The sequence below is a fragment of the Gekko japonicus genome, unplaced genomic scaffold (assembly GCF_001447785.1).
Source record: "Gekko japonicus isolate JY-2015 unplaced genomic scaffold, Gekko_japonicus_V1.1 scaffold563, whole genome shotgun sequence".
NCBI lineage: Eukaryota > Metazoa > Chordata > Lepidosauria > Squamata > Gekkonidae > Gekko > Gekko japonicus.
Window position 1 is genome coordinate 86469 of NW_015166439.1, and position 15743 is coordinate 102211.

The 15743-nt window shown below is 48.4% G+C and overlaps 1 protein-coding gene across 1 annotated transcript in view; it reads right to left on the reverse strand.

The window, feature by feature from the left end:
- NPAS4 (neuronal PAS domain protein 4) overlaps positions 1 to 15527 on the reverse strand; it is a 26850-nt gene extending 11323 nt beyond the window's left edge. The window contains exons 1-7 of the mRNA XM_015411908.1: positions 15353 to 15527; positions 14818 to 14969; positions 14326 to 14428; positions 13538 to 13787; positions 13251 to 13360; positions 12984 to 13122; positions 10702 to 12026 (exon numbers count right to left, since the gene is read on the reverse strand). Coding sequence (XP_015267394.1) covers positions 10702 to 12026; positions 12984 to 13122; positions 13251 to 13360; positions 13538 to 13787; positions 14326 to 14428; positions 14818 to 14969; positions 15353 to 15527 — 2254 coding nt within the window. The remainder of the gene's footprint in view (positions 1 to 10701; positions 12027 to 12983; positions 13123 to 13250; positions 13361 to 13537; positions 13788 to 14325; positions 14429 to 14817; positions 14970 to 15352) is intronic.
- Between the last annotated feature and the right edge of the window lie 216 nt (positions 15528 to 15743).

Consider the following 15743-nt stretch of genomic DNA (forward strand, 5'->3'; position numbering starts at 1 on the left):
TTTCCCCCAATATTCAGTTTAAAAACTGCTCTGCCACCTTTTTAATTTTAAGCGCCAGCAGCCTGGTTCCTTCTCGGGACAAGTGGAGACCGTCTCGCCTGTACAGCTCCCTCTTGTTCCAAAAAGCATCCCAGTGCCTAACAAACTCGAACCCTTCCCCCCTTACACCATCGTTTCATCCGCGCATTGAGACTCCTGATCTGTGCCTGTCTCTCTGGCCCTGCGCGTGGAACAGGTAGCACTTCTGAGAAGGCTACCTTGGTCCTGGACCTAAGTTTCTTGCCCAGCAGCCTACATTTCTCCTCCAGGACCTCACGACTGCATTTCCCCACATCGTTGGTGCCGACATGCACCACGACCACTGGCTCCTCCCCAGCACTATCTAACAGCCTATCTAAAACACGCGTAATGTACGCTACCTTCGCACCAGGCAGGCAAGTCACCATACGGTCAGTACGCGGGTTCGCCACCCAGCTGTCTACCTGCCTAAGGGTCGAATACGGGGCTGCCAGTTCCAGAGTGGGACGTATCTAACAAGTCCCCGAGAGTCTTTTCTGTGCACCTAACTGACTGTCTCTGCTTCTCCAAGTCAGCCACCTTGGCCTCAAGGGACCACACACATTCCCTGAGAACCAGGAGCTCCTTGCACCGAGCACACACCCAAGACTTCTGTCCAGTGGGCAGATAGTCATACATGTGACACTCTGTGCAAAACACTGGATAGCCCCCAACCAGTGTTCCCTCTAAGCTGAGTTAGTGTGAGCCAGCTCGCAGATTTTTAGCCTCCAGCTCACAGATTTTTGTCTTAGCTCAGGGAGGAGGGCTCCAGAGCAAACTAATATATGCAGTAGCCAAATCGTTCACTCACAACTTTAAATGCCAGTAGCTAACAAGGTACAATTTCTGCTCACAAGACTCCACAGCTTAGAGGGAACATTGCCCCCAACCCCCTGCTGGCATTCTGACTTCATAATTCTTATAAAACAAGTAAATATAATCCCTTGTTTAAAACCCTTTGCATTTATGTGGTTTTTCTTGTCGAGATCAAATTACTTTACGGGAAAGACAAAGAGCCTAGGGCCTTCGCTTTCTGTGCCAGAGGCTCGTGCCTGTGCCAAGGTGCTTTCTTAAATACTGAATTACAGTCAATCACAGTCAAACAATGCCCCTTCCTCTTCCTCTCTCAAGCAGCCAGGACTCTGCAACAACTCTAAGCTCTTTCACACACTCCCAGACCAGTTCTCCCACACACTATCCTCAGCTGAATCCCCTCACCTGAAAGCAAGTAAAGAAACACTCACCCCTTTAGCAGCTCTGTCTCCTGCTCCTGCTCAGAGCTCAGCTGGGTCTCCTCGAGGACTCTGGAGGACAGCAGAAGACAGGAGGGCCTGGAGTGATGTGGCCCATGGGGTCACAAAGAGTTACATAAGAACATAAGAACATAAGAGACGCCAATGTTGGATCAGGCCAAAGGCCCATCCAGTCCAACACTCTGTGTCACACAGTGGCCAGAAATACCAGTGCCATTAGGAGGTCCACCAGTGGGGCCAGGACATTAGAAGCCCTCCCACTGTTGACCCCCCCAAGCACCAAGTTGGACTTGACTGTGCGATTGAACAACAACAACAACAACAGGATTCAGCCCTAGGAGACCTCTCTGATCTGATCTGGTTTACATGTACAGCAGAATGTGGTGCAGGATTCCCCAAGGCTGACTGCATAAACTACCATTCTAGACTGCAAGTGAAAACTCACAGTTTGCCCGGTTCCCTACATAAAATTTCCCACATAAAGAAAACCTACAGTGCCATCCTAAGCAGGTCGGCTCAGAATCCTGCTCCAATCTTGTCAATGTGGCTTACTCCTTGGAAAAAGTTCTTAGGCCCCAGTCACACGGGCCGGAAAATGCAGGGGGGAAGGGTGGCTGTTTGCCCCGGAGCATAGTAACGCGCGGCAGCCCGATCATATGTCCCGTGGGTATGCCGTTAGGTGCCGATCACACGGCTATCCTGCAGCGCAGCAAAGAAGCGGCACGGCGTGATCACACTGGCAATCGCTTGGCGCCGCTTCTGTGGCAAACGGGAATTTCCCCCCCTCACCACAGTGTGCGCATGTGCTGGTGGGCGTTTGTGCGCATCCTGTGGAGACTTTAAAAAAATCAGTTTTGCGACAGGACATGGGCGGGCGCCAGATGCCACGGGATTCCAGCGGAAACGCAATCAGACGCTCGCCCTTGCCCTGCGTTTTCTGGAAACTAGTACATCGTATGTGGTAGTTTTTTACTCCGCATCTTCGGTGGGAAGCCACGGGTTAGCCACGGGTGCACTACGCTTCCCAGATGTTGCGGTGTGATCGCGCCCGGAAAATCCACCTATCATCCGTATCTTTAGCGTGGCAAATGCTCGGTGTGAACAGGGCCTTAGGATGGCACTGTGACGATGGCCCTTTGGCCTATACAACTGAGCCAGTCCCTATGGGCATAGCTGCAGTCCCTGACCCTGCATCCCATAAGGACTGGTCTACACATCCAGCAGAATGAAATGGAAGCATCCTGGAGGGTGGGTTTGAATGGACTGTACCACCTCAGGCTGGAAGAGCCATTTCGGAATATCCCCCCATGTACTGAACTGCCCGCAAGGTTAAAAAAGGGGGGAAATGAGCACAGTAGGTAGAAAATCTAGTTCAATCTGCTGCTTACTCTGCTCATTTCCCATGCCCAGGAAAGAGCAACCAAAGCTTTGGGCAATGCTGGGGCATCTTGGAGGGAACAATCCCCCTGATCCTGGGGTGTGGAATTGGGGAGGTCCAAAACTTGATTTGGAGGAAAAGAGGCGTGATGCTTCAATTCCCTTTTTTTGATTCCTTCTGTAGCAGAGTGTTGATTGAATTCCAGACTGGGAACCAGAGAAGGGGATCAGCTTTCTCAGGGGCCAGAGAGCAGATGCAAAGCAGGAAGTGATGCAGGAAGGAGAGGGCGGGAGAAAACAGTACTTGTTTGCAAATCACCAGCTCAGATGCATTGCAATAATTTGTTAATTGCAGGGGGATGCTCGTTTGATTGCGATGCAGCCCCCAAACAAGAAAAACATAGCTGCTGGAATCCCACCCCCCACCCCAAACTCCATCCTCCTCAGACCCCCCTGCTCTGGAAGGTGGACTCTGTGGCATTATACCCCACTGAGGTCTTTCCCCTCCCCAAACCCCACCCTCCAAAATCTCCAGGTATTTCTCAACCCAGAGCTGGCCACCCCAACTCTGTGGTATCATATCACTGTTGAGTTTTTCCTCCCTTGGTTGAACTCCGCCTTCCTCAGACTCCATCCCGAAATCTCCACAAATTTCCCAACCAGTCCTTGTGGCACCCTTGCTAGGGAGGCAGCCTGGACTGCTCTTGCATCTTTAACCACAGCTTGAGCTGCAGAAATCAGCAGGTGACGTTTGTCATGGCAAGGAGATCTGATCGTTAATGTCTTCGGATCTGGGCCCCGTGAAAGGCGCTTAGGAGCAGGGGCGGTTTTGAAAAAGAGCACTTCCTAAGGCAGGTTTCTCTCAACTTCAGAAATCAAGGCAGTGAAATGTCTCCAAACGCACAAATCTGAGAAATGGTTTAACTGAGAGCAGAGAGAGCGATGAAGTCCCCCCACCCCCAGCTAGGGCTACGCATTCAATATGCCCCCCTCTCCTTACCTCCCTGATGGCCGCCGCACGTTTTGATCTACTGCAGCTTTTCTGCCGTTCATCAGGTTTCGTTTTATTTTCCCGCTAAACGGACACGTCAGAAGGCGGAGAGAAGAATATTAAGGTCTCGGCACCAGCAGAGGGCGCCAAGACGCCGTAGATCCCTTCTCAGAAAACGGTTTAGGATTAGCTTCAACCAAGCTTTTTTCTCCAGGAACAGGCTGGAATCGGAATTCAGTTTTCTGGGCCTTCCAAACAGTGATTCAGGTTTCCTCTCTACTTGCAAGGACGTAAGGCCTGCTTAGGCTGGTTTGGATAAGGCATTTATTTAAGTTAGATTTATTTTGGCTAAGAAAGGTTTATCTGTCTTTGAGTGAATTACAGATTAGGAGGAGAAGAGACAAAATTATGAGACGAAGTAATGCACCAACAGGAATGAAGGCAGCATAAAAGGCAGGTAAGATATCTATGCAATACTTTACAGCCCAGCTTCTTACACAAGTACATTATATACATTCATACCCTGTTTTTCTTCCAGGTGGAGACACTAAGTAGTTTATAGCATTGTTCTCTTTTGTTTTATCCTCGCATCAATAACCCTGTTCAAGAGCAGCCAGCCCACAATAACCAATGCACCATAGTGGTTAGTTTCAGATTAGTGTCTGGAAAACCCAGGTTCAAATCCCTGCTGTGCTGTAAACTCAGTGGGAGACTTTAGGCCATTGTGGAGAACAGTGGACTAGAAATGAAGAAAATTAAAAATATAGATGAAGACAGGGGACAGGTAGGGGTGTCAACTCCAAGCTGGGAAATTCCTGGAGATTTTTTTTGGGTGGGCATGTTTTGGGAAGGGGAGGTCAAGGGGCGTGCATTGCTATTGGGGAGGGAAGATCAGTGGGCTGAGAGTATGCTCTCCGAAGCAGCCGTTTTTCTCCAGTGGAACGGATCTCTGTTGTCTGGACATTGGTTGGAATTCCAGTTTCTCCAGGCCGCATCTGGATGTTGACAGCCTTATGGGACAGACTGAAACAAGGAAAGCTGAGACTATGGGACTTGCTAGGAGGAGGGGAAACAGAAAAAGGTGTGAGGAAGCGAATACAGAAAGTGAGGTGCCCCCTGCAACTCCTTGCAGGTTCCAACCATGCAACCGGTCCTAGCCCATCTTGGCCGGCACCACACACTGGCTTGGCCCAACAAATTGGCCCCATGATACTTGTCCAGAGTTTTCCCAGGGAGAGGCTGCTGGGGTGAACATAGGAGGGAAAGCTGAAGATGGGGAGCAAATAAAGGTAGGTTGCCTGGCAGGTGGGAAGGAGAGAAGAAAAGGGGAGAGGCTGTGGGGGCTACCAGGAAAAAGGAAAGAGGAAATAGTGGGGGAGGGTAAAATGAGACACCCCCCCACAAATCCTTGCGAGGTCCCCCACTTGTCATCAGTATATCCAATTCTCAACATGGCCAAATCTGTGAATATTTAAATCCAGAGATTGGAGTCATGAACAGACAAGACAAGTCTTTCTACAAAACTGAAATACGTCCCAGGTTTGCAGAAAAATCTGAACTCTAAAAAAAATAAATAAATAAATTGGGGAGTTAAAACTGTCCCAAAATAGTAGAAGCAGCAACTGTAGTTTTAAGAAATAAATTCCCTAAGTGACCATTGCTAGGCAACCACAACAATACTGCCAGCCTTCAAGCCTTGGTTTCTGTCAGTAAAAGGCAGAGAAGGGAGTAGAACACTTTCCAGGACTGTTCTGGGGGGGAATCTTTGGGGGCAAACCTGGCAGCAACCACTGGGTGACTTGCTACAATCTGACTTGCATGATTCACCCAGCTAGGACTGCTTGCTACTGTTCAACAGCAGCCGCCCCATGTAAGCTACTGTGGTGTAGCGTTGGTGGTTGCCAGGAGAAAGAAAAGAGGAAATAGTGTGAGAAATGAGGATACGGGGGAAATGAAGTGAACTATGCAAGTCCTCGCAGTCTCCAACATGGTACAGTGGCTAAAATGTTGGACTAGGCCTGGGGAGACCCAGAGTGAATCCTTCCCATCAGCTATAAAGCTCACTGGAATGACTGTTATGTATTGGGACTGGAACATCCCAGGAGGACTGTCTACCAGAGACTGGCTGAGCTTGGAGCTCTAGAACAATAGCCCACTAGGACTCTGGAGGTGACCAATGAGGAATTAATGTTATGTAATAGACTATCCCTGGCAGTTGGGTGTGGTGTTTGCATGCTATTTAAACAGGGCTGTTGCCTGGGAGTTTTGCTTTGTATCCACTGAATCACTAATAAAGCTGAGCTGATCACTAGACTTGGGGTCTGCTCATCCATGGAACCCAGTATTTAACAATGACCTTGGGCCAACCATTCTCTATCAGTTTAACCTATCATACAGGATTGCTGCGAGGATAAAAATGGAGGAAGGGAGAAGCACATGTGCCATCTTGAGGTTCTTGGAAGAAAGGCAGGATGAAACAATATGACAGATAGGAGTCATGTGCATATTTAGTATTCCTTAATGATATCCTTGCAGACTCTGTGACTGAGCACTGGCATCCCCAGTTAAAAAGATGCCAGGACTGGGGAAAAGCTCTACCTGAGGTCCTAGAGAGCAGCTGTCAAATCAAATCAGAAACCTTTATTAGGCATTTGTTACAGATTGCATAGAGAGAGCAGGTGGAATAGCCAGCCGTGGACATGATGGACCAATGGCATAAGGCAGCTTGGTTTCGGTGTCATTGGGGTGCTAGAAGCCAAACAATCAGGGATCTTATCAGAGCTGGACAAGAAGTATGTCGGAGACCCAGCTGGGTGAGGCCGTACTTGAATTAGGTGGGCTCAGGCACCTTCATCTGTTCAAAATCCTCCACTACCATATCACCAGGCCTTCTGAATCGCCCCTCTGTCGATGTGGCAGGATGGAGACCATTGTGTGAGAAACATAGGGGCTGTGTGTCTCAGTGGTAGACTCGCTCTACATGCAGTGGGTTCCTGGGTGACAGCATCTCCAGTTAAAGGATTTTGGGTAGTAGGTGTTGGAAAAGACTTTTTGGTTCCCTCTCTAAGACCTTGGAGAGCTGCTGTTGGTGTGAGGCCTGACTTGGCATTTAGACCTTGCTTTTCTCCCCAGTGAAGACCCAAATTGTCTTACACCATCCTCCTCCTGTCCTCCATTTTATCCTCACAACAACAGGCCTGTGAGGTAGGACTGGGCCAATGAATGGCCCAAGGTCACCCAGCGAGTTCCATGCCAGACAGGAGGGTTAGAATTTGGGACTCCCAGTTCCTATTTTGACCCTCTTGACCCTACACCACGTGGTCAGCGCCATCTATTTATCCAGCCCTCGTTGGGCACATGAAACTGGATAGTCATCTCGGTCCTTATTTTTTCCATGGCAGTTTGTTCCATTATTTCTCACTTCATCTGGAGTAGACAAGGAGACCAGCTGCTTCCCGTCCCCCTGAAGGTTCTTACCAAACCCACCCCACCTCCATATCCCTTGATCTTTCTTCATACATCATGCTCTCTAGACCTGTTGAATTGCTTTTCTTTGTTCTTCGTCAGCCTCTTTCCCCTTTGCTTTCTCTGCATGTGTATGTTTTAAGTCACCCATCAGAACTCAAGCCAGCGCTCTCATCAGAGGGCAAAGATCACAGCAGTGCTGAGCAGAAGAGGAGAGAAGGCTGCCTCTGTCTTATTCCCAACCCTCCACCTCAGGGTTGCTTTTCCTTTGCTGCAGCACTACACCGCAGAGTTGTTTTTGAAACTGCGGCCTGTCATGTGGCGTGGTGGGGCGCGGGGAGCAAGCTTCTGATCGACAAAGACATTCGACCCACAGTTAGAGAAAGAATGCTGGACCTCTGATGTATTCTTGTGTTGTCGTGTGGCTAAGGATGAGAACTGGGAAATCCCAGGTTCGGATTTCACCCCAGGCAGAAAACTCTCTGTGTGGTCTTAGACTAGCCCTGGTTCTATGAGGCTGCATCTGCAACATGGAAGATAAGTCACCATGGTTTTTAGAAAGATCAGGTTGTGTGAATTCGAACAAATCATCCAGCATCTATGGGGCTTCCATTGTCCATATTCCTCACCCTTGCTTTCCACTGTGGCCTCTCTCATCATTCACTATGAGCTTGTTTCCCCGCGGTCTGATTTTGGATTGTAAACTCTGTGGGGCAGGAATTCTTGTTTACATTTCCATGTCAGCAGCCTACAGACTGATGACGCCTCTGCCCCAGAAAGAATCCAGCACAACGGTTTCTTCTTGTCCTTGTTGCTGCTTCATGGTCAACTTGACAAGGTGGCCTGTCTCCCCCTCCCCAGAGTAAAGTTTATACTTTGGGGCTGTTTAGAACACTCTAAAGGAAAACCAAATGACAGAAGCATTATTTGTCCTTAATTTATATGTACTTCATTTTTATCATTCCCTTCTTTTAAGGCATTCTCCCCCTTGCTTACTCTGTCTCACAACAGTCCTGCAAAGTAGTTTAGGCTAAGAGAGAATGACTGGCCCAGGACCCAGCAGTGAGGGTTGGGACTGCATGGGGATTTGAACCCCAGCCTCCCCAATCCCAGTCTGACACTCTAATCACTACACCACCTTGCTGTCCTATTACAGCCAGTGTGCTAACCTGTCTGTACATCTGAATGCATGCAAGATTGTGTAGAAGAAGAAAGTTCTACTGGACCCACAAACACACTTGATTTTTGCTAGCTTTTTTTTTGGTTAACTGTAGAAGTTACTACTGTGCCGAGCCTTACACTAACAATCCATATGAAATATCGTCCCATTTTTCTTTTAATTCCCCCAATGTGTTGAGATATTGATAATATATCTTCTGCTGTGTCTTTACCATTGCATTAAAAATCCGCTTTTCCCCATGTGTTTTTTTTAATTTCACTTTTATTCCAAAATATTCACATCCAGACCCAACATAGGTCAAAATTTGCAGCACAAAGACTCCATACATAGTACATAGAGCTCCAGTTATATACAGCTACAAATGTGCTTACGTATCTCTTTAAAAAAAAAAAAAAAAGCAAACCCAGGTGTGGTTTTTTTTACAATTGTACAGTATTATTATTATTTTTACAATATCCCACATTCTGACAACGTGGGAATTCATAAAAAGTTCAGAGGATTCAATCCTGATACTTGATCGTAGATAATTCTACAAAGAGTGATAGCACCACTCCGGACACAGGGAAGTGGCACGCAGGTTTCAGGCGTTTGGTTTTTGAACAAGAAAGGGGGTGGGGAAGAGAGAAGCACGGGGTCTCCATTATCTGACACATAAATCTGTGTTCAGAACAACGGCTGGGACAGAATTCTGGAGAGTTTCACATGCTCTCTTACAGAACCATTTTGTTAAAAATATATATATATATATCTCAAGATAGCTATCAGTATTTATATATCTATATAAACATTTCTGTTCCGTACCATCATCTGGACCAGTATATCTCCCCTACTCATGACTGCTGTTCATTGCAGCATGGCTGGGGGGGACATTTGGGGTTCTAAAAAAAATCATTCCAACTAGCTCACACTACGATCCTGTGGAAACAGGAAATACTTTGTTTTGATCAGAGCGGATGAAATCATGTTATGAGCAAAATATATGTTGGAGCTGGCAGAGAGATACTGAATCCTAAATTTTCAGTTAAAGGGGGCACGTTTCACAATTCAAATCCATCACAATCCACAGGGATTCCTGTGGATCACCTAGTCTGGCCTATACAGCCGCAAAATCCCATCGGTCCTGATGCTGTGGCTCAGAGAAGAATCTCTCATGATGGTCCCCAACAGAGGGGACTTCAGGGGTGCACCGATTGCCCTTGCTTAATTGGCACCTGGAAGACCGGTAGCACCAAGTTTGACTCGGTGTTTTGCTTCCTTGAACTTTAGCAAACTGTAGTCATTTTTTTGGGGGGGGTAATCATTGTCGTCACAGGCAATCTCTCTGCCAGGTCTGATATTCATCCCAGCCCAGAAAAAAAAAATGGATACGATGGGTGTGAACACAGATGGTCATGGAACTAGAAATGGGTTCATCTCTCAGAGCAGTTCTGAGAAATAAAAAGGGGGAATGTCACCGAAAGGAGACTAATGATAACAACCATCCCATCAGAACTGGGTGAGTTAAAGTGTGAATTGTTCAGATTTCTTTGGGAACAGAAGTGCAGTGGGAAAGCAGAGGATAGCAGCAAGAAAAAAAGAAAGAAAGAAAGTAGCACGTCACCAGCCATTGGCCCTTACTGTCGTAGGTTCTAGTACCACCTACACATTCTGTTGTCTGGGCGGGGGGACGGATTGGGAGAGGATGAGTCATTCCCAAGTCCTGCACAAAATGGCTGCACGGGTGCTTTGCTCCAACTGTGCGTCGAATGCCCACGGAAGCAGCCAAGGTGCAGGGCCCCCACCTCAGATTTCTTAGTAAATTACATACAAGGTTACTCACTACGAGTGAATACAATAACATATGTAAGTCCCCTTACAATGGTCCTTTCCTTAGCTCTGATCAGCATCGATGTCTCAGAATCAAGATAATAATATATTTTTTGTTTTTGTTATTTAAAAAAACAACAACAAAAAAGTCCTTCCCCCAAAACCCCCCATCCTAGGATGCCGGGCAGACATCCTCTCGGTTTGCCATTATGTGCTTTCCGGGGGTTCGGCAGAAGAAAATCCTTAAGTTATGACAATATGCCATACTCGGAGAAGTAAGTCACGGACTTATTTCAAAACGAAGGGTCACTTTTGCTTCCATCTGTAGAAGGAGACACAAAGCAAGGAGGTGGTTGGTTAGTAACCTGACCACGTGTTTTTAAATTCACTTTAACATGCATAAAGGATAAACATGTGTTGTCTATTGTTGTGTGGCTGGTTGCAGAAGGGCCAAAACACATGCAGCATCGACCATTTCTCCCCACCCTCCATTTGCTTGATCTGACAAGTCCAAGACTTTAAAACTGACTGTCAACCCTTTCCCATTGGCCAAGCCCAGTTCCGATGCTTACCTTCATGAAAGCCTTCTTGCATGTGGCTCTGGAGTTGATACAACTCATCTAACCCGTCACAGGGAGAGTTTGAGGCACGTGTCTCAAAGGCTGTTTCATAGGAGGCCAGTTCTTCCAAAAAGCATCGCTCTTCTGGAGGCAGGTCCATGCTGGGCGAGGGAGCCAAAGCTCCTTGGCTACTATCTTCGTTGTCCAAGCTCATTGGACTACTGACATTCCCACCGCAGAACTGGTGGTGAGGGCACCTCATACCTGTGCCACCTTTCTCAAACAGAGAGGCGGACAGGTCTTGGAGAAGGGTCTCAAGAGCATCCTCTTCCAGGAGATCTTCCTCTGGGCAGGTCAACAAGGAGAAGTCAATGCTCCTCCAATTCTTTGGAAGTTGGAAGTCCAGGCATGCTTCAGGGCTGGCGGCCGGCGCAGAGAAGTCAACGGCGAGCTGGCTGTTCTTGGCCAGCTCTCTGGAAGAGATGGCGCTGAAAGCTTCGGCCAGGCTGCTGATCTGCTGGGCCAGCAGTTTGATCTCACTCTTCTCTTTTTCAGAATATCTGAAGAAAGTCTGTTTGATGGGTGAGGCCTCCGGAGTCAGGATCCCCTCAGGCACCATGGGCACGTCAATATAGAGGGGACCTCTGATCTCAGGCAAGGTCATGACGGTACAGTCCCCATTACCAGGGCTGTCCGGGGTAGGCGGTAACTTCTCATAGAGAGCACTGCATTGTTCCTGGGTGTAGAACAGCTCAGAGGAGGTGGTGGTGACAGCGGTGGTTGTGGTGGCGGCGGCGGCAGCAGACGGAGCAGGGGCAGTTGCCAGAGGCAAAGCTGCTGGGGTGGAGCTCGGGGCGTAAGACTCCTGGGTTGCAAAGAGGAAGGCAGAGCCTTGGTGGCACGTGTATGGAGGGGTGCAGACAAAGTCTTTGGAGGAGCTTCCAGGGTTGTCCCTCCTTAAACTCTGCTCGTAGCCTGTCGGGACAATCACATAGCTGAATGCCGGGCCTTTGCCGAGCAGGCTGAGGCTGGAGCCGGGGGCCTCCTCCATGGAGGAGATATTTCCGGGCTCCACCATCTCCTGGGGCAGTCCGGCAGAGGTTGTCTCGGTGAATCCTGAAGGGCAGTCTGTGCCACCCACAGCACTAAAGTCAAACGAGGGGACAGCGACGCTGCCAGTCGGGGTGCCAGCCATGGGTGTGAAGACTTGGTCAGGGCTGGAGAGCTGCCCTGGAGACAGAAGGCCTTCCAGGAAAGGTGGTGTGCTTCCGAGGACATAAGCCACTTGGGTCTCTTCTGTGGTCAGCTGTTGCTTGAGGCACCAGGCTTCAGAATCACTGCAAAGAGTAAAGAGTGGAAAAGTTAGCTTATCATTCCAAGAGACCCGAGCCTCAGCAAAAGATAGACAGTTATGCTTGCTCACAGTCTTCTTTTGTTACCTTTGAAACTCCCTTTCCTTCATTTCCCCCCCTAATTCCAAATTTTGAATTGTAAACTCCTTGCAGGCAAGGACCAGTCTTTTTTGGCACAGTAAACTCTTTAAAGCTCCAATATACTGTAAAATTCCTACTGCCGATTCCCTCCTGCCTTGTTTTCCAGTACATTCTTGCTGCCCATTCCTTTTTATTCCTTTCCTTTCGTTTTTTTTAAAATTTTGCTTGTGAGTTCAGGAGCAGAGGCCCCTTGATTGAAATGAAATACGGTGGGGAATCGGGTACATCTCTGGTCGCGTGGAGAGACACCCCATGATATGACTTTTCAGACTCCACAGTAAGTTGTTTGTTCCTGTTGCTATCTCCTGCTTTCCCAGACTTTGCAGTCTAACTGGTGAGTCTGGAGGCTGCAAGCGCCTGTTTCTCCCTGTGGCCAGAGCGACTGCTTAGCAGATTTATCAGCAGCTGCTTGTCTGAGATGTCAGGCCTGCAATAAAGGTTGTCCTTTCCATGCAATGGCAGCCTGATGGAAGGCAAGAAGAGGCGGCCATTCTGAGGGCAGTTTTGGCTATGGGGCGCAGTGCAGTCTCGTGGACTGCTAGTGCCCAATGCATCTTCAGACACTGTACCTTCACAGTTCTTGACTTGGCAATTTCTGTCAGATGCCTCAGCTTCTCTTCCCCCAGCAAGAGCCCCCCTCCACCACCACCATTGATCTGACACTGAACAAAAGGAGGCAGGACTCTGACTGCAAGGATGGCGGAAAACCTTGACAATTCTACCCGTTGCTAAGCTTACTAAGAACCAGAGCTGGTCTCCAAGCCCGCCCACTCCAATCAGTGAGAGGTTCTCGATCTCTACCTGATGATGTAGCTGTGGCAAGTGATGGGGACTTCTGTATTCTCCAAGCGGAGCAGCGAGTAGATCCATATCCAGTTCAGGCCATCTTTAGTTTGAAGCCGGAGAACCATTTCAGCTTGGGTTTCACTTGTGTCACCCACTGGAGAAAGGAGCACACACACAAAAAAAATATTTAGACCATCAGGCTCACCAAAAGATGCAGCTGAGTCGCTGTTTCCTAGGGCACAGCAATTCGAGGGGGTGAAATAGAACAGCAGGGATACTCACACAGTCGGTAATGCTGGGCCGAAGCATGAGTGAGATCTTCCGGGTGGACCAGGCTGTACCACGACTTGCATAAAAGCTCGCTTTTCTCAAAGCCCAGGTGGAAAATCACACTGGAAGACCAATGAAATCAAAAAGAGAACAGTCAGTGCTGGCCAGTTAACAGCTCACCATCTGTTAACTTTGGCTACTACCAGGCTGCCCCTCGTGCGGCACCCCGGGGGTGCACTCCCCCCCCACACTCTCCCTGCCAGGCCTCATCCCCTCCGATTCATAGAACAGCTTCTCACCTTTCAGATATGTTCACAATGGCCAAATCTTTTGTGTGACGACTCTCAAACGAGGACAGGAAGAAGGAATTCGGACTCATTCTTGGCTTGGGGTCCAGAGGAGTGCAAAAGGCAGTGAAGATAGGGTTAGTAGACCAGTAGGACCCGGCTGGTGGCTGGTGGAACCTCCCTCGGATAAGAACTAGCTTGTTTCCTGCACTTTGTCGCCGGATAGTCTTGGAAGTGTTAAAGTGGCAACGGAAGAGTCGACCTGGATTACAATAAGCAATGGAAAGGTCAGGATAGAGAGCCACGGAAATATCAGCTGCTTAAGTACATTCACACTGCTAACACATTTTCTAACAGAAAGCACGGAAAGGTTCTGCTCTGCTGGGATTTGCCTCTTGGCAAGCCGTTGGCCTTTTAACATGAGAAGCATTTCTGTGCTCCAGCGTTTGGTTTTTTAAAGAGAAATTCTGGGGCTCAAACCTTCTGACCTAGAAGCCTTTCTTCCCAAACCCTGGCCTGCCCCAGCTGACATTGGTGGCTTGGTGGTGAAGGAAGGCAGTCTTGCCTGTATAATCACTTCACATTTGCCAGGACTGAGCCTAGGCATTGAGGGGGAAATGTGCTGGAATTGCCTTGGCGAGTCTTCGCTTGAATTACACCCAGCTCGGTATGTCTCTGTTCTCACGCCTGCTGGTTGACTTTGATATTAACCGTCTCCCTCATTCGGATTTCTTCCTCAGTCACAATTCCTCCTTCCCTTACATCTCATAGTACAAGCCCAAATTACAGAAGGAACTTACTGGTATCTACTGGAGAGGGCAAGGCCAGCTGGTTCCTCATCACAAAGTGATCCGCTGGATCAATAATGTCGTAGATGCTGTCCCCTTGGGCCACGAGGTCCACCTGTGGGTTAAAGTTGAAGGATATCAGGTGAGACTGAGAAACAAACACTCTCACATCAAGCACTGTGGTATCAGAGTTGATACTAACAAAAAGAAACAACCTTCAATGTCCAACAGACATTGATCAGCAGATAGATAACTGATATTTGTACATGAAGTAAAAATTACGAGAAGCTCTAGATTAAGTGCTCATGCTATAGAGTTCTAGTATGTCTAGTTTAATGTCTAACAGTGCCTAAAACACTTTCAGGTTGTTGTGTAACTAGGTGCATATCCAAAGGTTTACTCCATCTCTCTACTTTACAGGAGAGACTTAACAGAGTCTCTCTCCCTCCCTTCCTTCCTCCCTCCCTCCCTCCCTCTCAACCTACAAGCTGGTCAAATACTTACCACAGAGTGTCCCAGGTGCTCAGCAACATTTTCTGACACATAGATGAGTTTGCCCTCTCCAGTGAACGCCAGAAGAAAGCCTGGAAGCGACTGCATGAAATCCTCCAAGTCCTGGGAAGAAAGCAACCCCTCCAAGCCTTCTGAAGTTGTACCTGTTGAGAAAGAAAAGGAGAGGAATTAGCAATGGGCTTTTTTAGTATCATATCTCATGCTAGTATGCCCACTCAACAGAATACCGTCTCTGAGAATCTGCAGTAAATTATATTTCAGCACTGGGGACAGCAACAGTCACTGACCGCCTCTAGCTGGCCATTTCAGCACCAGAGACAGCGACCCTTCCACCTTCCCTGATTAGGGCTATTGCCATTTCAGCACCATAGAGAGAGACCTGTTGGCTCCCTCCATCCCAAAGACACTTTGTTCTTTTAGACTCTACCTCCCAACTTTAGGCTTTAACTGGTGTTCCCCCACCTCCAACAACTCTTTGCCCTCTCAAGCCTGGAGCTCCTTTTAAAAGTATCGGCCAGTTAGTTACCTTTGGAGAAGAAGATGGATTTTCGAGTGTAGATACACGCCAAAGACATGATGTGCAGGTACGACAGCCGGAGTTTATCCCCTTCAGCGATGGGCAACAGGTCCTTAAGATTCCTGATTTCCGCATTGATTTGGTCTCTCCGTGCCTTGGAGGCTCCCTTCGTCGACCGATACATCTCGGCTCACGAAGATCCGTGTGGCTGGCACTCCGTCTCCCTTAGTCTCCGTCTCTCTGTCTCCCAGATGTCTGCCTGTGGATCTGGTTGAGAACCACAGCTTGCCTCCCATCTTTTATAGGCTGTCGGGAGTGTGGGCACTGGCATGTTTAGGAAAGTGGGGCGGGAAGATTTGTTCAGATCAATGGAGAGACATGGCTGCAGAGCCGCTCCCCC